The sequence below is a fragment of the Megalobrama amblycephala genome, linkage group LG14 (genome assembly GCF_018812025.1).
Source record: "Megalobrama amblycephala isolate DHTTF-2021 linkage group LG14, ASM1881202v1, whole genome shotgun sequence".
NCBI classification, from domain to species: domain Eukaryota; kingdom Metazoa; phylum Chordata; class Actinopteri; order Cypriniformes; family Xenocyprididae; genus Megalobrama; species Megalobrama amblycephala.
In genome coordinates this window covers 48865934-48890058 of record NC_063057.1, presented here as the reverse complement: position 1 = coordinate 48890058, position 24125 = coordinate 48865934, and the positions used below count along the sequence as shown (strand labels likewise).

Sequence of the window (24125 nt, the reverse complement as noted above, 5' to 3'; positions counted from 1 at the left end):
TATTTTTTCTCAAGACTTTTGGGAACTGTATATTTTAGTCTAGAGTTTTTTTCTTCAAATTGATGTGAAAATTATCCTGCTCGGACACATAAAACATTGTATTGATTTTAATTTCTAAGACACTTTTTTGTTTTGCCAGGCTATATTCGGAGAGGCATGAATCTTCATGAATAATGCTGTGATTCACACCTCAGGAGATTAAGACCCTGCCACTAATGAGCCGCATAATGAGCCATTCAGTCAGGAATGTGACTTAGTGAACTAAGAAAGAATGCAATGACAAAAGACATATATCATTTTTTGTTGTTTATTTAGAATATAATTAACTATATAAATTAGAGTCAAAGACACATTTTGAGTACACAGTTATACCTGGAAATAAATTCTGTTCAAAGATATACGTGAACATCACATACCTGGCATTTGGTGTTTCTGCTCTGGAGAAGAAAAAAATAAAAAGAAGAAAAAGAAAAAAAAAACTTTCCTGTGATCTCAGTATCATATGCATGCAGTCCAATGTGTGCCAATATCTGGATACAATAATTCTCAAATCTGTGAGATAAAAGAAAAAAAAGTCTGTGAGCATGCAGATAACAGGATCATATCAGTTATTGTATTAACATTAATATGATGTCCACTTTAAACAGAAAGCATGATTTTTGTGATCTCATGCATGCACATATTATTGCACATCATGTGAAGAACATTTTGTATAGGCCTGTTATATTTTAAATTACAGTACCAATCAAAAGATTTGACACATTACTATTTTTAATGTTTTCGAAAGTCTCGTGCTCATCAAGCCTGCATATATTTGATCAAAAATACAGAAAAAAAACGCAATACTGTGAAATATTATTGCAATTTAAAATAATGGTATATACTTTAAAATATAACTTATTTCTGTGATGCAAAGCTTTCATCATTCATTGCAAACGAAATCTTCACTTATGTGGCACTATATAGGCTATTTTACAGTAAACCCTTCATAATCTGTCCAAAACAGGCCAAAAGAAATATTGTCTAAACATTCATATTACTATGACATTTTATGTATCTTATTTGTTATATTATAGAGCCTATACATGTTAATGTGCAGTTTAATATGTTGCTAACACATTTTATTTCAGTATTTATTACATATTTCAGTTTATTTACTCATCTCATTATAGCAATATTTTTTGGGAAAAGCCAATAATCATTCACACAGAGACACAGAACATGCAGGATTCATATTTAAACAGTCTTTTTGCGGCTTAATATTGACAGACACGAGTCTATATCGCAAATAGAATAAAGAATTTAGGGATAAAAAAAAAAAACGTACCTTTCACAATCCTCGGCTTGATCAAGTTGATCCTCGAAATGGAATTGAATCCAGTCATGCTCTTCCATTGAGGTAAATCCTTTTAGAATTATTCCTCACCGCATCTCAAAATGATGAAAAGTACATGAAACTGACTAAGCTTGATGTGTTTTTCTGAGTTGATGTGGGCATTCACTCTGTTGCATTAATCGCCTCAGAATTTGCATCTGAATAGCACGCGCGGCCCGTGGGCATTAATCATTTGATACAATGCACTTATTGTGTACATACATGTTTTTACATTGTACTTATATTTTAAAAACACCTGCATGTAATTACATCTGTAATTAATTTCTGTAATTACATTTATAATTACACTGTTGACCCATCCCTTACACCTTACCCCTACCCTTAAACCTACCCATACCACCAAAGCTTTCTCTAACCTTACCCGTATCCCACCTCAATAGCAGCAAAAGTGTTTTGCAATTCAATATGAACCCAATAAGTACATTGTACTTATTTTTTGATGTAAGTACATAGTGGTTAAGGCCACTGAATATACAGTGGGACAGAGTATTTTAAGTTGATTTTGCTGCTATGTGGAAAAAAAAAAATCCAGCAAAATGTGCCAACGTGTTTCCCGACCTGTGAGTGTTAATAATAGCCAGTTTAAAAGTTTTCGGTACATACCCTAATGACATTAATGATATTAAGAAGAGGATCTATGACTTCTGGAAGCATCTCTTTCAATTGCTCAGTCGGTATAGAGTCTAACATACATATTGTTGATTTAGATTATTTAACAAGTTTTTTTAACGACCATTCTTCCTTTCCTATAGCAATGAATGAATGGAATTTTTCCTCAGAGACACTACAATCTAGTGTGATACTGTTGTAGACAGTATTTATAAAGCAATCTTTAGTGGTAGAAGTGATAGTTCTACCATATTTGTAACCAGGAGTTTACAGCTTTGCAGCCTTGGCTAAATGAAGTATACATGGGACTAGATAATGATCTGAGATGTCATCGCTCTGCTGCAGAATTTCAACAGCATAAATATCGATTCCATGTGACAATATTAGATCTAAAGTATGATTACAACAATGAGTGGGTTCTTACACGTGTTTTATAACTCCACTAGAGTTTACAATGTCTGTAAGTGCCAATCCCAGTGCATCTTTTTCACTTCAAAAGAATTATATTTGAAACTAGACCTCTAAATAATACTGAAAATATTGCTATAAATTACAGCAACACCTCCCCCTTTACCTTTCAGATGAGGCTTGTGTTTAAAACAGTAATTTTGGGGTTTGGACTCATTCAAAGTAATGTAATCGTATGGTTTTAGCCAGGTTTCTGTCAAACATAGCACATCTAGTTCATGACCTGTAATCATATTATTTACAAAGAGTGATTTTGTAGAAAGGTATCTAATATTAAACAAACCGAGCTTTATCATTTGTTTATCTGTATTATCTCTGTTTTTTATTTGTTGAACATCAATTAAACTTTTACCCTTAAATGGGTTTAAGAGTTTTCTTGTATTTATTAATTCGGAGAACAGACACAGTCTCTATATGATGATATCTAGGTGAAAGAGTCTCTATGTGTTGGGATTTATCTGACTTCTGTGACATGAGACAGCTAGCAGATTGTCAGTTTAGACAGTCTGTCTGCTTCCTTACCTGTGCCCCAGTTAGTCAAGGTTCATCTCTAAGACTATGTGCCATACTTACTTTCAGAAAGACATATTTCTTTCAGAAAGAAGAGCAGCACCATCCCAGGAGGGATGAATACCATCTCTTTTCAACAGGTCAGGTCTGCCCCAAAAACTATACCAATTGTCTATGAACCCTATATTATACTGCTGTAAGGACTTAGCCTATTTATTAGCTCAATTTACGTTTAAGGCAGTAATTTGACACACAGCACAAGAAACTCGTATATGTGAAAATCAAAACAAGATTTATTGACTACTTCTAATGATAACAGGAAACTAAGGCTAAACACACACACACACACACATACATACATGCACACACATTCGCGGAGTTGATGAGTTATGAAAAGTCCCAAGTTCAGTGCTAACTTAACTCATAACCTGAGGAAAATCACAAAAGTAGAGCTTTGGCTTGATTCTTTAGGTTTAAAGGAGTTTCACCAGTTTCCAGCAAGAGAGAGAGAAGTTTGCTTGTACCTGCGTTTGCTGTGACAGCTGAGGTAATCGGGTTGTTCCGTGACTCGTGTACAGCGGAATCCCGTTCTGGATTGGCTGTCTTTCAGGTGACGTCTTCTCGGGAAAGCCCTGTGGGTTGCGCGGAAGCTTTGAAGGATGCTGCTGGCTGGTGCAACTGTTCTGAGCGTCTGGCTTGAGCGGCTCTCTTCTTGGGAGACTTTGGTCAGATATTTCACGAAGTGTTTTGGAGTCTGGATGTGACGGCTGTTGAATGATCAGCGGCGCGGCTCGTGGTTGAGGAAATGGATGGAAAATCAGCCCCGGTCAATCAGTTCTCAATGACCCATGCGACTTTTCGCCGTGGTCAAAGTAGCGGTGCTTCGGCTACTGGGCTTCAACGACTGTGCTTCAGTCCGACTTCTGACCGACCTTTGACCTATTTCCTTCTGACATTAGCTTGTTCGGACAGCATAGTTTTAAGGGAGCGATCCTCCAATGAGACGTTGCTACGGAGATTAGACACGCCTCGTCTATTGTCTATTGATCACATCGCGTGATATCTGCAGAACATTCTCCTGTTTTATTAACAACTTTATAAAGTTTCTTAATATTTTCCTGATACTGAATTCCAATGTTTCATTCACACAGAATTACAGAGAATTATAAACTCTGTATTTAGAACTCAAACATGACACACTTCTTACACACATATTATTAGACTGACCTAATTAAAACAATGATTACCAGAGAAAGAAGAGGCATACGGGAATACAAACATATACTGCATTGACTCCAACATGTTAGTAATCATCATAGCAAATGTTATTCTGGGTATAGTTAATACTTTAAGTAATCGACAATTGTCCCTTTTGAGATTCAAGATTGAGTCCTTAAGCATAGTTTAAACTTTGACCGGAGTCACGAGTGACCGGGTCAGGATGGATTGCTCACACAAGGGAGGTATTGATAGGACAGATTCGTCTTTAAATCCGTTGATGGGTGTTTTCCTGTTCCGTCCGATAATACAAGAGTGTTTTGTGAGAGAATCAATAGATTTAATGTGATCAGATCCACGTGATGGGTTCTGATTAGTTTATTGCTGATGAGCTAAGAAGTCCTTTAGACAGAGTCCTTTGTTAAAAGAAGTCACGTCATCACTTCTGTTAAGGCTAGGTGTTTCCTGTCAGGAAATGGATCTTTTGGACCAAATGAAGCTTTGTTCAATCATGTTGTTCATTGATAAAGTCATTGGTAAGTTCTGTCGAGCGACGCCCTACACTGCGGACACTTATACAGCCATTAAGTGATGATAGTCTTTAAGTATCTCATCACTCCGATGAACAGGAAGGGGACCAGAGCAAAGAGTAGTGTCTGACATCATACTTGCGAGTTCACACACCTCTTTAATGTTAATTTTAGTGATCTCCGACTGGCGATGTCGAACATCATTAGTGCCGACATGAATAATAATCTTAGGCCTGGTTTTACAGACAGGGCTTAGGCTAAGCCAAGATTAGGCCTTATTTCAATTAGGGTATTTAAGTAGCTTTTATAAAGGTGCCCTAGAAAAAAACATTACTGATGTGCATCTTGAGACAAAACAATGGCACTGACATATTTTAAGATATATCAGTGCAAGTTTCTTTCAGTTAAAACAGCTCAAACATGCATTTTAGTCTAAGACTAAATTAAGCCTTGTCTATGAAATGGGGGGTTATAGAATTTATGATTAGCATTAGCCAACAATTTTAAATTTGCTTTGATGTCAGGCGCTCTGGCTCCCAGCAAACATATGACTATGGTGGCTGGTGTCTCTATTTTCACATTCCGTGTAATAGAATCGTCAAGAACATGTTCAACTCGAGTCTCAGTGGGTGCATCAAGTGGGGAGAACCTGTTTGATGTTCTAATCAGAAAGGAATAGCTATGTCAGAGCATAGTCAAAGAAAAATGTAAGAAATTAATTGATAAAAAAAAAAATGAAACAAGAATTGCCTGTGACAGACTGTTAGTGTCTTTTGTAATTGGTAGTGAGTTGTTACTCTGTGTTAAATCCTGTAGTAGGACGGTCATTAAAGGTGCCCTAGAGAACACTATTTCACAGGATGTAATATAAGGCTGCGTTTACACTGGCACAAAAATCCGATCTTTTGCTCACATCTGACACAGATCGGAATTAGTGGCACACGTGTAAACACAAAAAACCACATGAGATCTGATTTTTTTTTGCATCCGATCTGAGCCACTTCCAAATGTGGTTTTAAATCTGATACATATCCAATCTCTGGACACGCGACCTACGTCTAAACACGCATATCCGATTCCCATTGGAATTCCAAGCCACCAAAAGGCGAGGGCGACACGTTTGCTCACTAAAAGGTAGCTTTAATGTTGTATAATGAAGCAGACATGCTTGTATGCACTCGCACAAAAAATTTGCAGCTTTATTATTGAGGTAGGAACTTTATATGTCTAACGTTATCTATTTTTTTTAGAAAGAAATTGCGCACACACACACACACACATTTCGCAGCTGAATTAAAACATTTGCCCGTTTAATTTAAAAGAGACAGCCGTGTTGTTTTTCTTATAAGCCAAAAGCTTCACTGTAGCTACTTGTTTCTATCTATAAGTTATCTATAAGTTCTAGTTTATAACTAATAACTGTAGATAAAATATCAAACGCAAATTACCTTTATTTTCCGGTCTATATCCGTTCAGTCAGAATTCGCGCTGCAGTACATCCATGACAGTGACTGTTAACTTATCCATTCTGACGTAATCATGGCCACTCAACATGAAATATATAAATAATTTTAATAGAATGGCCATTCAAAACCCGAGTATCTATTATGTGCATGTAAAACTACCAATGACAATCATTTTGGGACAGGAAGTAATGTAAACACAGATATCGGATACCAGTTACGTCTAAAGCGAATGTAAACACACTGGCCAAAAAATCAGATATGGTCAAAAGATCGGATCTGTGCATTAAGACTTGCAGTGTAAATGCAGCCTAAGTCTAAGGTGTCCCCAGAATGTGTCTGTGAAGTTTCAGCTCAAAATACCCCATAGATTTTTTTTTATTTTTTTTTATACCATGTTTTAACTGCCTATTTTGGGGTGTAATTAAAAATGCGCCGATTCAGTGTGTGTACACCTTTAAATGTTTGTGCTCCCCGCCCCCAAGCTCACAAGAGTCGCAACTCTATAATACATTGCATAAACAATAGAATAAGTTCACACAGCTAATTTAAAGGTGCCCTAGAACTTTTTTTAAAAAGATGTAATATAAGTCTAAGGTGTCCCCTGAATGTGTCTGTGAAGTTTCAGCTCAAAATAACCCATAGATTTTTTTTAATTCATTTTTTTAACTGCCTATTTTGGGGCATCATTATAAATGAGCTGAATCAGGGCTACTGGCCCTTTAATTCTCATGCTCCACACCCACGGAGCTTGCGCTTGCCTTGAACAGGGCATAAACAAAGTTTACACAGCTAATATAACCCTCAAATGGATCTTTACAAAGTGTTCGTCATGCATGTGGCATGCATGCGTCGGATTATGTGAGTATTGTATACTGTTATATTGTTTACATTGATTCTGAATGAATTTGAGGCTGTGCTCCGTGGCTAATGGCTAATGCTACACTGTTGGAGAGATTTATAAAGAATGAAGTTGTGTTTATGAATTATACAGACTGCAAGTGTTTAAAAATGAAAATAGCGACGGCTCTTGTCTCCGTGAATACAGTAAGAAACAATGGTAACTTTAACCACATTTAACAGTACATTAGCAATATGCTAACGAAACATTTAGAAAGACAGTTTACAAATATCACTAAAAATATCATGTTATCATGGATCATGTCAGTTATTATTGCTCCATCTGCCATTTTTCGCTATTGTTCTTGCTTGCTTACCTAATCTGTTGATTCACCTGTGCAGATCCAGACGTTAATACTGGCTGCCCTTGTCTAATGCCTTTCATAATGTTGGGATCATGGGCTGGCATATGCAAATATTGGGGGCGTACACCCCGACTGTTACGTAACAGTCGGTGTTATGTTGAGATTTGCCTGTTCTTCTGAGGTCTTTTAAACATTTACATGTACATTTACATTTATTCATTTGGCAGACGCTTTTATCCAAAGCGACTTACAAGTGAGGAATACAACAAGCGAGTCGTCATGACGAGGCAAATAGACAAGAAGTGCTCATAATACAAGTTATAGGCAGTGCTCAGATTATCCCAAGCTACAATAGAGAGGAAGTGAAAGGATAGGTATAAGAATTTTTTTTTTTTTTTTTTTTTTTTTTAAGATGAGGTTAAGTGCTCACGAAAGAGATGGGTTTTCAGCTGTCTTTTGAATATTGGCAGGGATTCCGCATTCCGGATGAAGGCAGGAAGATCATTCCACCAGCAAGGGACAGTGAATGAGAATGTTCTGGAAAGTGATTTCGTGCCTCTCTGTGATGGTACCACAAGCCTTCGCTCCTTTAATGAGCGCAGGTTTCTGGTAGGAGTGTAGACTCGTAAGAGTGAGTGGAAGTAGGAGGGTGCTGAGCCTGTGGTGGATCTGTAAGCAAGCGTCAACGCCTTGAATTTGATGCGAGCAGCAAGTGGTAGCCAGTGAAGAGAGATGAAGAGAGGCGTGACGTGGGCTCTTTTGGGCTCGTTGAAGACGAGACGTGCTGCTGGGTTCTGAATCATTTGTAGAGGCTTGATTGTGCATGATGGCAGTCCAGCCAGAAGAGCATTGCAGTAATCAAGCCTAGAAATGACCAGAGCCTGGACCAGAAGTTGTGTTTCATGTTCTGTTAGAAAGGGCCTGATTTTCCTGATGTTGTAAAGTGCAAATCTGCATGACCGAGCTGTCTTTGCAATGTGGTCTTTGAAGGTCAGTTGGTCATCAAGGATTACTCCAAGATTTCTGGCCGAATTTGATGGGGTAATTGAGGATGTGCCTAGCTGGATGCTGAAATCGTGATTTAGAGTCGGATTGGCAGGGAAGACGAGAAGCTCAGTCTTAGCCAGGTTGAGCTGTAGATGATGTTCTTTCATCCATGCCGAGATGTCCGCCAGACAGCTTGAGATTCGTGCAGCTACTGTGGGATCATCTGGTTGGAATGAAAGGAAGAGTTGTGTGTCATCAGCATAGCAATGGTAGGAGAAACCATGTGCCTGAATGATGGGACCAAGTGATGTAGTGTAAATGGAGAAGAGGAGGGGTCCAAGAACTGAACCCTGAGGAACACCCGTGGTCAGTTGATGAGCTTTGGATACCTCCCCTCTCCAGGCAACCCTGAAAGACCTTCCTGTGAGATAGGATTCAAACCAGAGAAGTGGAGTACCTGTGATGCCCAGTGACGAGAGGGTGGACAGGAGGATCTGATGATTCACCGTGTCAAAGGCAGCAGATAGATCGAGCAGAATGAGAACTGATGATTTGGAATTAGCTTTTGCAATCCGCAGGGATTCAGTGACCGACAGCAGTGCAGTCTCAGTCGAGTGGCCACTCTTGAAACCAGATTGATTGACATCCAATTGGTTGCTTTGTGAGAGGAAAGATGACACCTGGTTGAAAACAACTCGTTCAAGTGTTTTTCCTATGAATGGTAGGAGAGAAACAGGTCTGTAGCTGTCTACAAGAGACGTGTTTAATGTGGGTTTCTTAAGCAGTGGGGTTACCCGAGCCTGCTTGAATGTGTTAGGGAAAGTGCCAGTGTGGAGAGATGTGTTGATAATGTGTGTAAGTGCTGGTAAAAGTGTGGGAGCAATGGCTTGTAGAAGGTGTGAAGGGATGGGATCTAGAGGGCAGGTGGTGGGATGATTGGAGAGGAGAAGTTTGGATACTTCTGTCTCAGTGAGGGGGGAGAATGAAGAGAGGAGGTGTGTGGCTGTGTGTGTGGTTGGTCTGTGTTCCTGTGTGTGTGGAGCGGAGAACTGACTGCTGATGGTAGATGTTTTGTCAGTGAAAAATGTAGCAAAATTATCAGCAGTAAGGGATGAGGTGGGTGGTGGTGGAGGGGGACAGAGGAGAGAGTTGAATGTTTTGAAAAGTGTACGTGTGTTTGAAGCGCTGTTGATTTTGTTGTGGAAATAGGAGGATTTAGCAGCATGAATTTCAGCAGAAAAGGATGAGAGCAGAGACTGATAGCTACATAGGTCAAATTGGTCTTTTGATTTGTGCTACTTCCTCTCTGCAGCCCTGAGTTTGGTCCGATGTTCACGAAGAACATCAGATAACCAGGGATTAGAGGGAGTGGCACGTGCAGGCCTGGATGACAGAGGACAGATACTATCTAGAGAAGAAGTTAATGTGGAACATAAAGTGTCTGTTGCTGTATTCACATCCAGAGATGAGAATTGTGAGGGTGAGGGAAGGGAGGATGACACGACAGAGGAAAGATGAGAAGAAGAAAGAGAGCGCAGGTTTCGTCTGAAGGTAACTGGTAGCGGGGTTGGTGGTGAACAAATGGGGAGTTGAAGATTAAAAGTAATGAAAAAATGATCAGAAAAGTGCAGAGGTTTTACCAGAATGTTGTCGGTGATGCAGTTGCGTGTGTAAATGAGATCAAGCTGGTTGCCAGATTTGTGTGTACTTGTGGTGATGAGCCATCTGGGCTTCTCCAGATGAATGTTGAAATCGCCAAAAACTACAAGTGGGCTACCATCCTCTGGGAATGAGGACAGCAGCATGTCCAGTTCCTCTACAAAGGTACCCAGTTGGCCTGGGGGGCGATAAATTACTACGATATGAATTTTGACAGGAATTGAGATTGTAATAGCATGAAACTCAAATAAATTGTAGTTGCACAGAGAGGAATGAGTCGAGTATTTCCAATTGTCAGAAATGAGAAGACCTGTGCCCCCACCCCTCCCAGACTGGCGAGGGGTATGAGAGAAAGTGAAGTTGTTAGAGAGAGCAGCAGGGGTTGCTGAGTCCTCTGGACGAATCCAGGTCTCAGTCAAGCCCAAGATATTAAAAGAAGAATTAGTAGCAAAGGCTGGAATGAAGTCAGCTTTGTTAACTGCTGACTGACAATTCCATAGACCCACAGAGACAGAGAGAGGAGTATTAGTGTTAGAAGAGGAGTAAATAGGGCGCAGGTTAGAAGCATTGCGCTGCCTTTTACGTGGGTTAGTGGAGCGTTGCCAAGAGACAACAGGAATGAGTTGAAAGCACATGCTGAGAAAAAGTGTGAAAGGAGGGAAGAAACTTAAGTGTCTACCGGTTTCGTTGCTCGGTGGAGTCGCGCAGGTAGAGTCGCAGGTCTTTACCCGAGTCGGTCTTCACACGAGGAGGCTGAACGCTCCCGCTGACGCTTCCGCGACAGCGCGCACACACAATTAATATACTGCTTATTAACACGTGATTGAAACGAGCTTTAAACAAATGAGATTTACACAAGGAGGAAACAATGGAGTTTGAGACTCACTGTATGTCATTTCCATGTACTGAACTCTTGTTATTTGACTATGCCAAGATAAATTAAATTTTTCATTAAAGGGCACCTTTAACTATCAGAATGGATTTTATAAAGTGTTCGTAATGCAGCATATCAGATCATGTAAGTATGGTATTTATTTTGTGGATGTTTACATTTGATTCTGAATGAGTTTGATAGTATGCTGTGGCTAACGGGGCTAATACTACACTGTTGGAGAGATTTATAAAGAATGAAGATGCGTTTATGAATTATACAGACTGCAAGCGTTTCAAAATGAAAATAACGACATGGCTCTGGTCTCTGTGAATACAGTAAGAAACAATGGTAACTTTAACCACATTTAACAGTACATTAGCAACATGCTAACGAAACAAACATTTAGAAAGACAATTTACAAATATCACTAAATATATCATGATATCATGCATCATGAACAGTTATTATGGATCCATCTGCCATTTTCGCTATTGTCCTTGCTTGCTTCTGTCACGGTACACACAGAAACAAGAAGGTTTAGGATCCAAGTGCAGGTGTAGTTTATTTAAAGGGTAATCCAAGGTCGTGATCCAAAAGCAGGCAAGGGTCAAAATCCAGTAAAGCAGTCCATACAACACAGGCACAAGAAAAACAAGAAAACCAGAGAAACAGAAGCGCACGTAACAATAGTTAACGAACCACAAACAAAGACAGAAACAACTCGGCATAAATAGACAGACACTAATGACATAATACAATCCAGCTGGGTGCAATGAAGTGATGACGAGTCCAGGCAGTGTGTTATGGGATATGTAGTGTATGTAACGAGTGGAAATAAGAGTCCGGGATGGAGTGCCCTCTAGTGGCTGATAGAGCACTCTCACTGGTGATCATGACATTACCCCCCCTCAAAGGAGCGGCTACCAGACGCTCCACCAGACAAAACAAAACAAAAACACAAAGTCAGGAGGGAGGTGGACAGGAGGAGGATCAGGGGGAGGGATGGTGGGCCAGATCCAGGGTGCCCAACTGATAGCCAGGGTGGTGCTGGAGGAACTGACCAGGCTGGTTCCAGCGGTTCTGGAGTCCTGGCTGAGTGCCAGGGTGGTGCTGGAGGAACTGACCAGGCTGGTTCCAGCGGTTCTGGAGTCCTGGCTGAGTGCCAGGGTGGTGCTGGAGGTACTGACCAGGCGGGCACTGGCAGATCTGGACTCCTGGCTGAGTGCCAGGGCGGTGCTGGAGGAACAGACCAGGCGGGTCTCAACGGTTCAGGTAGCCTGGGCAAAGGCGGCAAAGAAGAAGGCTTGGATGGCGGCAGTAGGGCCGAAGGCTTGGACGGTGGCGGCAGGGCAGAAGGCTTGGATGGCGGCGGCAGGGCAGAAGGCTTGGACGGCGGCGGCAGGGCAGACGGTTTGGACGGCAGGGCAGACGGCCTGAGTGGCGCCGGCAGGCCTGTCCAAAGGTGCTCCGTGGCCGTATCAGGGAGAACGGGCAGCTCGGTGACGCCTCCGTGGCCGTATCAGGGAGAGCGAGCAGCTCGGTGACGGCCTCCGTGGCCGTATCAGGGAGAGCGGGCAGCTCGGTGACGGCAGCGGGCTCGGGCTGCTCTGGCGGCGCCGGCAGGGCAAGGCGCTTAGTTGGCGCCGGCAGGGAAAGGTGCTTAGGAAAACGAAGAACAACCTCTAGAGTGGTCTCCGGGCCTTGAAGGACGGAGGAAGCCCTTCTCCTCCTTTTCCTCCTCTTATGAGGGTGAGGCGGTGGCTCTGTGCCTACCTCATCTGTAGGCACCGAAGTGGCCCAACAGGCCGGAGCGGATTCACTGGCTGGAGCGGACTCACTGACTGAAGCGGACTCACTGACTGAAGCGGGCTCAGGAGTGGACTCACTGACTGGAGCGGGCTCTGGAGTGGACTCACTGACTGGAGCGGGCTCTGGAGTGGACTCACTGACTGGAGCGGGCTCTGGAGTGGACTCACTGACTGGAGCAGGCTATGGAGTGGACTCACTGACTGGAGCGGGCTCTGGAGTGGACTCACTGACTGGAGCGGGCTCTGGAGTGGACTCACTGGCTGGAGCGGGCTCTGGAGTGGACCCACTGGCTTGAGCGGACTCTGGAATGGACTCACTGACTGGAGTGGACTCACTGACTGAAGCGGACTCACTGACTGAAGCGGGCTCAGGAGTGGACTCACTGGCTGGAGCGGACTCACTGACTGGAGCGGGCTCTGGAGTGGACTCACTGTCTGGAGCGGACTCACTGGCTGGAGCGGGCTCACTGGCTGGAGCCTTCTTCCTTCTCCTCCTCCTCCCTTTACCGGGGTGAAGCTGAGGCTCAGTGCCCACCTCCCCTGTGCCTTCTGAAATGGATTCATGGGCTGCAGCATGCACACTGCCTGATGGACTCGGTGAGGTCCATTCTCTCCGATGGCGAAGATATGCGGCAAACCTCCAGAAATCTAAAATCCGTAGCCCTTCCATCTCACATTGAGGCAGAGGATCGTCAAGGCAGCAATTAAACACATCCTTCAAAGCCGCGTCATTGTAACCCAGCCCCACCGCCATCGTCCAAAAGACCTTGGCGAAGCATCCTACCTCCCATCCCTCTTGGCGTAGAGCCCTCAACGCCCGCAGTTGATCCAAATGCTCCCTGGTAGTGGCTGGAGGAAGGATTCGGAACCCCACACTGCTGGATCCTTGCATGGTTTTTGGTTCTGTCACGGTACACACAGAAACAAGAAGGTTTAGGATCCAAGTGCAGGTGTAGTTTATTTAAAGGGTAATCCAAGGTCGTGATCCAAAAGCAGGCAAGGGTCAAAATCCAGTTAAGCAGTCCATACAACACAGGCACAAGAAAAACAAGAAAACCAGAGAAACAGAAGCGCACGTAACAATAGTTAACGAACCACAAACAAAGACAGAAACAACTCAGTATAAATAGACAGACACTAATGACATAATACAATCCAGCTGGGTGCAATGAAGTGATGACGAGTCCAGACAGTGTGTTATGGGATATGTAGTGTATGTAACGAGTGGAAATAAGAGTCCGGGATGGAGTGCCCTCTAGTGGCTGATAGAGCACTCTCACTGGTGATCATGACAGCTTCACAATACCTGCAGAACGTCTGATGATTCGGCTGTGCAGCTCCACGATATTAATACTGGCTTGCCTTGAACATGGGCTGGTATATGCAAATGTTGGGTGCGTACATATTAATGATCCCGACTGTTGCGCACAGTCTGCGTTATGTTGAGATTCACCTGTTTTTCCGTGGTGTTTTTCACGCATGAGATTTACATATGAGGGAGGAAACAATGGTGTTTGAGGCTCACTGTATGTCATTTCCATGTATATAACTCTTATTATTCAACTATGCCAAGGTAAATTTAATTTTAAATTCTAGGGCACCTTTAAAGAAAGAAGGCATTTTCATTTGGATTGAGGACGTACATGAAAGGGATAGGTAGCATAGCCCCTATGGTATAGGGGCTGTCCTAACACAGATTTACGCTGATGGTTCTGAACATACTGTCACATTTGCTTGTCGCTCACTCTCTGCAGCAGAGCGGAAATATGCCATTGCAGAGAAAGAGGCCCTTGACTGCATGTGGGCTGTGGAACGGTAGTGAACATTTTTTGTGGGGCCGTTGGTTTGGACCATGAACTACCCTGCTGGCCACTAAAAGTATGGGGCATGCTGTGGTGCGCATTGCGAGGTGATCTACATGCCTGCTCTGCTTCAACGAAGATGTATTTTACAAGCCAGGGTCCAAAGATTTCACCACAGGCTGCCTCTCACACTTGCCTCTGCCCACTTTGGAGGCTGCACATTCTACCAGTGACCTTTGTCTAGCATTTCTTTTGTGTTTTCCCTGATTGCATATTTACATCTGCCTGTTCTCTCTTTTTAATCTTTTTGTGTACTGATTTGGATTTGTTTGCCTTGTAGGGACTATCTGCTGGTTTGTGACACTTTTTTTTGCCTGACCACTTCTATTAAATTCTGCAAATGGATATAACAAATAAGTCTGTTGCTGATTTAACATAAGCAGGCTTTTTAAAAGTGTTACAATAACAGGTCATTTTGATAAGTCATTGCACGTCTCAGCCATTTATCCAATTAAACTGTCAAATATTTGTGAACCGATTGCAGTTTAACTAAGATTTTAAAGTTTGTTCACTTTTATATGTTTGTCTTAAAATTAATTATTTGAGTATGTCTGACATTAGATCTTGACATCTGTCCATCATCCAAATTTCTCAACAGGTTGATTGTTTTCATTTGCAACCAAATCCTGGCTCTGTTAAAAGTTTGATGTCATGCCAACAAAATCCATACTAACTAAATCTCAACATATTTCTTAACATATGGAGTTTGACAGCTAATGTTAGGTTTTAACAGATATTTTAGTTTCAGACCAAAATTCAAGATCTGTCCGACACCATTTTCGTTGTGCTGTATGAACTGAATTGCACAGGACAAAATATGCCTGTCTGTGTGTCATCTGCACCTTTTAATAACAGTAACAATAACTGTCGTAAGTAACAATAGTAACTGTCCTAAGTAACAATAGTAACAATAGTAACTGAAACTGTGGTTACCATTGTAACTTTTGTAAAAGCCATGCACTAGACAGCACTACGCACCTGTAACTGTTCCATGTTCATCACTGATGTAGTGTCCAAACGCCTCCCAGAGGTCTTTGTCCTCTGATTGAAGTAGAGAGTGTAGTGTCACCTTTTGACTTGGTGGTAAATTTGTTACAGCAATCTGAAACTTCTCGTCCACCAGCCCACGACAAGGCTGGACAGAGATCAGTGGACATGTCCTCTTCTGAATGCTCACAGTCCTATACAGATATTACAGGAGATACTTGAAAAGTGATTCAGCAGTCATGGTTACTATAAACCGTTTTTGTATGGAAAAGAACAGCGTGAACATTTTATAAATATTTAGTTTTTATGTTCCTTAGAAAATAACAGCAATATGTACATTTCTCCACCTATGTTTGCTTTGTCTTTCTTTGGAATATTTGGATAATCTTTGTATGGGATGGTTTGTTGAAGTTTATCAGTATTCACTCAATTCAAATAAACATCAGGGGCCATATTCACAAAACATTTGTCTTACCACTAAGAGTACTCCTTTATGGCAGTAAAAGTTCTGGTAACACTTTATAATCTCACGCTATGAATCATTAGTTAAGCATTAGTAAATAGTTAATTAATCATTTATAAAGCATTAATAGACATTAGTAGGCAGTTTATTAATACAGCTATAAATGCTTTGTTCTTGATTTACAAGCGTATCTATAATGTTTTTAATTTTATTTTTATACTTTATTAATGATCAATTTATAATTTATTAACACACTAAGTAACTATTACTACAATGTACATTAAAATAGTTTATTAATCATTTACTTACAATTTTTAAAAATGATCTTATGAACCACTGACAACTCCTAAATAACTGGTTGTAAATAATGCAATCCTTAAAGGTGCTCTAAGCGAAGTCACGTGTTTTTAGGCCAAAACATTTTTTTGGCACATACAGCAAACATCTCCTCACTATCCGCTAGCTGCCTGTCCCCTGAACACACTGTAAAAAAAAGCGGTCTCTGTAGTCGCCACAAGCTCCGAAAACGGCAACAAAAACAAACTGATGCAGCCTGGACCACGAATCATAATAAACATGCTCCAGCCAATAACCGACAAGCAGCGTCAATACGCAAACTACTTACATTTTAAATGCGCGTTCATGACTGTTTCAGGAAGCACGGAGGGGGTGGGGGAGGAGGAGGATCTAGCTCCTAACACTTCGAACGTCAACAGGAAGTTACTCCACCCAGGATCGCTTAGAGAGCCATTAATTGAGAAATGATAAATTGATCATTAATAAACTATGAAAATACAATTATTAAAAAACATTATAGATATGCTTGTAAATCAAGAACAAAGAATTTATAGCTGTATTTATAAACTGCATACTAATGTCTATTAATGCTTTATAAATGATGAATTATTTATTTAATAATGCTTAACTAATGATTCATAGTATGCTGTTATTATAAAGTGTTACCGAATCCTTTCACAGGTGTACATCTGCGGTGTCTTAACATTATTCTGATGAAGATTGAAGCAAATTGGGTAAAAATATAATGGTGATTTTAAAGCATTTTGAAAGTGACACACTTCCTGCTGCCAGTTGGTGGCGCTATGACTTTGACTAAGAATAGTCATATCCATGTGATCGGGCTCCTTCAACGAACACACAACTGAAGTTGCATCAAAATCAATGTATGCAGAAGTTATATCAAACTTCCTGTTTCTCTTTCATCACCATAAATTTGTTGGCTCACCACGGCGAAACATGGCGAGATCAAAAATCTGCTCACAATTTTGTATCCTCAATGTCTTGACTCCATGCTGACTGAGTTTGGTTGCGATTGGATGAATCCCCTAGGAGGAGTGTATCTAATTCTAGAGCATGCATTTTTCAAACAACCTAATGGCCAACTTCCTGTTGTTGCGTGAACACACTTTGGATAATAGTACTTTGTAAATAAAGTGCTAAATTATGTGTTTTTTGTATTTTATTTTATTTTATTTTTTTATTTTTTTTGCACAAACAAAGCACTCACATCTCTTCATAAAATTGCGTTTATATATCATATCTGTCTAACTAATATCTATCTATCTATCTATCTATCTATCTATCATATATGGAATATCCTAGCAACTTCATAGCAATACCCTAGCAACCCAAAGCATAGAGGGATATCTTCAAATCTGAATATCATAGAGGCATGGGGGTTGGTTTATATTGTCAAGCAGCCTTTGGAGTATCATCATTGGTAGCTGCCAAGCCACGCCCTAGCAACCAAACAGAGTACCCTAGCAACCGTTTTGCAAGATCTATATCTCTGCATCAGAACATCGTAAAGACATGGGAGTTGGCTTATATTGTCAAGCAGCCTTTGGAGTATCATCATTGGTAGCTGCCAAGCCACTCCCTAGCAACAGAACAGAGTACCCTAGCAACCGTTTTGCAAAATCTATATCTCTGCATCAGAACATCGTAAAAACATGGGGGTTGGTTTCTATTGTCATGTAGCCTTTGGAGTATCATCATTGGTAGCTGCCAAGCCACTCCCTAGCAACCAAACAGAGTACCCTAGCAACCGTTTTGCAAAATCTATATCTCTGCATCAAAACAACGTACAGACATGGGGTTTGGTTTATATTGTCAAGTAGCCTTTGGAGTATCATCATTGGTAGCTGCCAAGCCACTCCCTAGCAACCAAACAGTACCCTAGCAACCATTTTGCAAAATCTATATCTCTGCATCAGAACATCGTAGAGACATGGCGGTTGGCTCTTTTGACTCATGCTAGCAATCTGGACTTCCAACATGCTACACATTCTAGCAATGAATAGCAACATGCTAATATTGATTAGCTAAGTGTTAAAGTAGGCTAAGAACATGCTAATAACTCTATAAAAACTCCATAGTAACCATCTGTGACAACTATCTATCTATCTATCTATCTATCTATCTATCTATCTATCTATCTATCTATCAAACTAAATCTATCTATCTAAACTACTAAACTTAAACTTTCAAACTGAAAACTTTTAAAACTATTTCAAACTTTCTGGACTGGCTTTTTCAAGCCAACTTAAAGTTTGTCTTCAAACTTTTTTATCTAGTTTACATTGCTATTCTTGTTAGAGAGGAGCCATTGCTTACAGTAACGATTTGCAGGGGAACAAAGAAGCAGGCAGAGAAGAGGATCCACATGCAGCTTAAAATTTACACAGGTAACAGCGAACATGAGGGAAAACACCAAGAGTACAAGAACACAGGAATACATTCAACGACTGACAAACCACAAGTACTACTTATACAGAGGAACAAAAAATCTTAACAAGGTAACAAGGGGGCAGTTCAGGAATGACCTCTGTGGTCATATTGAGGCAAACAGGCAGGACTGTTATGACCTCTACAGTCGTGTCGAGGCAGATAGGAAACTCAGGAACCACCTCCGTGGTCACATCAGGGCAGACGGAACTCAGGGACAACCACCGAGGTCATAGGGCAGACAGGGAACTCTTAGGTCGTGAGGCTGGCCTCTGGGACTGGAACGAGCTCTGGAGTGGACTTATGGACTAAGGTGGACTCTGGAGCGGATTCTTGGGTTGAGGCAGGCTCTGGAGTGGATTAGCAGACTGGAGCGGTCTTTAGAGCGGATTCATCAGCTGAGGAGCAGTGCACAGCCCAAACACACCAGATGGCCATTGCCATAACAGGGAGCACAGTCGACAGCGGGACCACCTCAGAAACCCCCAGGTTTGGCATTACTTCTGAGATGCCAGCTGCTCGCACCAATGTCAGTGGTGTGTCCTGCAGACTCAAATGCCTAGGGGAAGCCTTACTTTTTTCAAATGCAGCACTCATGACGTTTGGGAACACAGATGTGGCATCCATGATGGCTGAAGATTCTGACAAGGCACCCGTGAAGGCTGGAGACTCTGGCATAGTGTTCATGATGGCTGGAGCCTCTGGTGTGGCAGCCATGATGGTTGGAGGCTCTGGCGTGGCAACCATCTTGTCTGACGACACAGCCGGAGCAGCCATCTAGTCTGAAGACACAGGCAGAGCAGCCATCTTGTCCGAAGACACTGGCTTTGCGGCCATGACGGGACAAGACTCTGGTATGGGAGCCATGTTGTGAACAGACTCTAGAGTGGCAGCCATCTTGTGAACTACTGGGCAGGAAGGTACAGAAAGCACGGGGCTAGACACCATCATAACTGGGCATGCTGGAGATCATGATGGGCCAACTGGAACTTATATTGACCCCCACCCCACCCCACCCACCACCACAACCACCACCACCAAAAAAAAAAAAAAAAAGTTAAGGGGAAGAGTCCTCCTCTGTTGGGGCAACAGTGTAGGGAAAACCACTTAACCAAAGAGCATAGTCCAAAAATTCCAGAAGTGACCCTTGAGGACCGTCACAGACCAACACAGGTAACAGCGAACATGAGGTAAGAGTACAAGAACACAGGAATACATTCAAGGACTGACAAACCACAAGTGAGACACAAGCACTACTTATACACAGGAACAAACAAGCTTAACAAGGTAGCAAGGGGGCGTGGTCCAATAAGTGTCCATGGTAACAAACAAGGGAACAGCAGCAGGGAAACAAGAGGTGAACACAACAATGAAGACACACGTGACACAGGCAGGGATCATGACACTTACAGAGTATTTGCACCTAAGGGGTCCTTGCCCTGAAAACTTTGAAGATCCCTGTGCTAATCTGAAAGTTACTTCTGGCTTACCTTAAATAATTCAGGTTATTTATAAGGAATATGGAATATAGATATATTATATGGAATATAGATTTATCTCAGGTTTAGGTGTCAGACTGACAATATCTAATAAATCCAGCCTTAGTTAGTTTCCAACTGGGTTGAGCAGTATTACTTGTCTGCTGAAGATCAAGAAATAATTATGCAAAAATATGAAAAATGTCATCAAATTTCAACATTTGGATGTATGTATGAAAATAACCATATTTAGGTAACTGAGGAGAACATGCTTTCCACATCTCCCATATATTTTATGTAATTTCTCTTCTTCATTATTATAGTTTATGCAACTAGTAGCAATGTGGTCATATGCCACCTCCAAATGTGGTATGAGAATAATCTGATCACAAAACACTGATCAATTAAATGAAAACAATGCCATATATTCTAATCATATTAGATGTTTTAGATATCAGACTCTGATCATTGTATTACAGTGTCCATTTAGAAACTTTGCAATAATTAGATGTTAAATGGTATCCATGGCCTTTACCATAAGAAAAACCCTTAAAAAAAAATCTAAGAAATGTGTTCAACAGTAAATTCATATAAATCAAATGACTTACCTTAAGGACATCAGGTTGCTCACACAGTTTATTTGTTTTAATGCTGTCACATGTGCCATATACAGAAGTTTATAATTAAAAAATGCTGCAGTGAAACTCCTCATAATTGTTGTGACAGTTCTTCAGGGCAAGAAGGACAAGACAGGGTCGTCTGAGGTGTACTTTTATTCAACAGTTTCCTCAACAAAACAGCACTGACGCCTCAATATAATAGTTCCTTTGGCTTCGTTCTCCACAGAGATGCACAGACACAAGTTCACCGTAGTCTCTCTCTCACCTTCCCCAGTTGCTCAGTGGCTTTTATCTTGTCTCTTCATGCCAATTACTGGAATGAGAAACAGTTAATCATGTTGCACTAGATGTGCTTACTCACCGTTCGTCTCCTGGCTCAGGTCTGTTGAACAGCGTGTGCTCAAAATGTCACCTGTGAAAGTCTGTCAATCAATTTCTATATTTTTGGAGCCAGGGTGTGCCAACTTTATACTTTTTAATTCAACTATTAAAGCATTGCATACTTTTTTTATTCTAATTACACTTCCAAAAAGGTATACATTTGTAAAAGTAATATAATCTACAGCAGTTTGGATATATTTATTTTAAGGATAATAAATAAAAAATAAAAAGCAAAGGCAGTGTGGTAGAAATTCCCCTACGCACCTGATTTAGGTTTACCTGGGACATCTTCTAACTGACAACCCTAAAAGTCTCCGGATTGACGCTTAAAAAAATTACCCTCTAGCATGTCTCCTCCTCGTCCTCTATGAACACTCTCTAATGTTCCACTAACCTGCTGTGGAGCAGTAACCAGACAGACTCCAGACAATGCCTTTGAATATGCTTTAATCATGGCCAGGAGAATCTCCCCGACAAGTAGAGTAAAACAGTTTTTATAGAATAGGAGCAGGACAAAGATGACATGATTTATTACATATTTTCTCTAATTGATTGGTTCTTCAGATGTATAATTCAGCAAACCAATTCTGTTACTATAAAAGCAAAAACAAGTTTATATATTTAGACACATCCATACATAGTCAGACAAATGTCTACTTTTGTTTCTTCTTTTTGTTATATTCAGACAAGATTCAGACACACTTTGGGGACATTATTTTTCAAAAGCATATACACTGCTCTCCAAAAGTTTGGAAACACCCCTGGCAAAGCGTGGTTTTGGACGATATCAGAATAAATCCTTATCATTTTTTGGTGCAAATACATTAAAGTAACTTGACATTATCATTGAAGACCAGCAATAATAACTTTCATTTTGATTACATAATAATAGCAATATATACATGTGAAAGTCAGACATGCCCCTTTGCCAGCTGTGATCCCTGGTTACTGGTTTAAACTTGGCCCATGTTTGTAAAAGATTTTTGGGTCAGCACACCTTAATAGCTTCAATAATTGATTACCAATTAAGTTTAGATTACAATGAACCAATTAGAACCCAGTTTAGGTCAGACAGTTTCCAAATATCTTTTGCCAATCAAATGACTTGTTTGGCCAGTTTTATAGAGAGTTTCCATGTGTTTCTTGACAACATGACAACTAGCCAGGTGCTAGTAGCTTTCTCTGGAAACACGTCAGTCTGTAATAGTTCTAAGGAATGAAGGCTATTCAATGCGAGATATAGCAAAAAAGTTGAAAATTTCACTGAAAGGTGTCCACTATGGCTTGGAACAAAAGGCAAAGTATGGGTCAAATAAAGACAGAAAGAGGAGTGGAAGACCAAGAAGTACCTCTTCTAGTGAGGACAAATATGTAAGAGTGTCCAGCCTTCGCAACAGACACCTAACTTCTCCAGAGCTGACAGCTGATCTCAACAGTGCATGTGATGTACCAGTGTGATGTACTACTGTCCGTCAGAGACTCCAACAAGCAGGTGTACATGGCCGAATATCAGCTAAGAAACCACTGCTAAGATCAAACAACAAGAAAAAGAGACTGCAGTGGGCAAAGAAGCACAGAAACTGGACAGCAGATGATTGGATGAAGGTGCTCTGGACAGATGAATCCAAATTTGAAGTTTTTGGCTCAAAGAGAGGATTTTACGTGAGACGCAGAGATGGTGAAAAGATGTTAGATGCCTGTATCACACCCACTGTGAAGCATGGAGGTGGCAGTGTGATGCTCTGGGGCTGTTTTGGAGCAGGAAAAGTTGGTGACCTATATCATGTCCAAGGAATATTAAACCAGCATGGATACCAGAGCATTTTGAAACGACATGCTGTTCCTTCTGGTCAGTGCCTTATTGGTCACGGCTTCACCTTCCAACAAGACAATGACCCCAAGCACACTTCCAAGGTATGCAAATAGTATTTGGAGAGGAAACAGTCAGCTGGCATCATGTCTGTCATGGAATGGCCTCCCCAATCACCCAACCTCAACCCAGTTGAGCTACTATGGGAGGAACTGGACCGTGATGTCCATAAGAAGTGTCCAACCAGTGTGAATCATCTTTGGGCAATCCTTCAGGAGGCTTGGAGTAATATATCAAGTCAGTGTTTGAATAAACTGACAGCTTGGATGCCGAGATTATGCAGAGCTGTAATAGATGCTGATGGTGGATATTTTAATGAATCAATTTTTTTTTTCTATGTATAAACTGTTTATGTAATAAAATATTTAATATTTATTTTTGCAGTTTGTGTTGTCCCTTATCAGTGCAAAATTATCACAAATTAAAAAGGATTCATGCCAATATTGTCCAAAACCCCACTTTTCTAGGGCGTTTCCAAACTTTTGGAGGGCAGTGTAAATGTTAATCCTGCAAGAAAATAAATTATAGTTATGATTAATAAAAAATACCACAACAATCCCCCCTCTGATCTTTTCTCTTACATGATCATCAACCTTAATTCTTCAAATGAATTTTACATGCTTAAATGTTTTACATGCTTGTTACTGAATCATCTCATTATAAGTCACTAGTAACATAAATTTAACATTACCAAATACAGAATGAAGGAAATTAGCATAATCTAATAATATTCTAATTGAATATTGATATGTTTTCCTTTAATACCATCTGCTATCTCTCATAATTTTTGTGTTTCACAATTTTCAGCTAATACTTGTAAGATGTGTAAGATATTCCTTCCATCAGCATCCATAATTATGGGGGTATTTTTGTTTCAAAATTCCAAATAAATAGATTATGACCCACAAATAAATGTAAAGAGATTCACAAAAAATAATTGTATGCACAAATGAATAGAATGAGATTCACAAATATATGTTAGGAGTTTCACA

The 24125-nt window shown here is 40.8% G+C and overlaps 1 protein-coding gene across 1 annotated transcript in view; it reads right to left on the bottom strand.

The window, feature by feature from the left end:
* The window catches only part of LOC125246150 (peroxisomal succinyl-coenzyme A thioesterase-like), a 45796-nt gene extending 23884 nt beyond the window's left edge, over positions 1–21912 (bottom strand). Inside the window, exons 1-2 of the mRNA XM_048157021.1 lie at positions 20871–21912; positions 15568–15770 (exon numbers count right to left, since the gene is read on the bottom strand). Coding sequence (XP_048012978.1) covers positions 15568–15770; positions 20871–20974 — 307 coding nt within the window. The 5' untranslated portion in view covers positions 20975–21912. The remainder of the gene's footprint in view (positions 1–15567; positions 15771–20870) is intronic.
* Positions 21913–24125: the final 2213 nt, after the last annotated feature.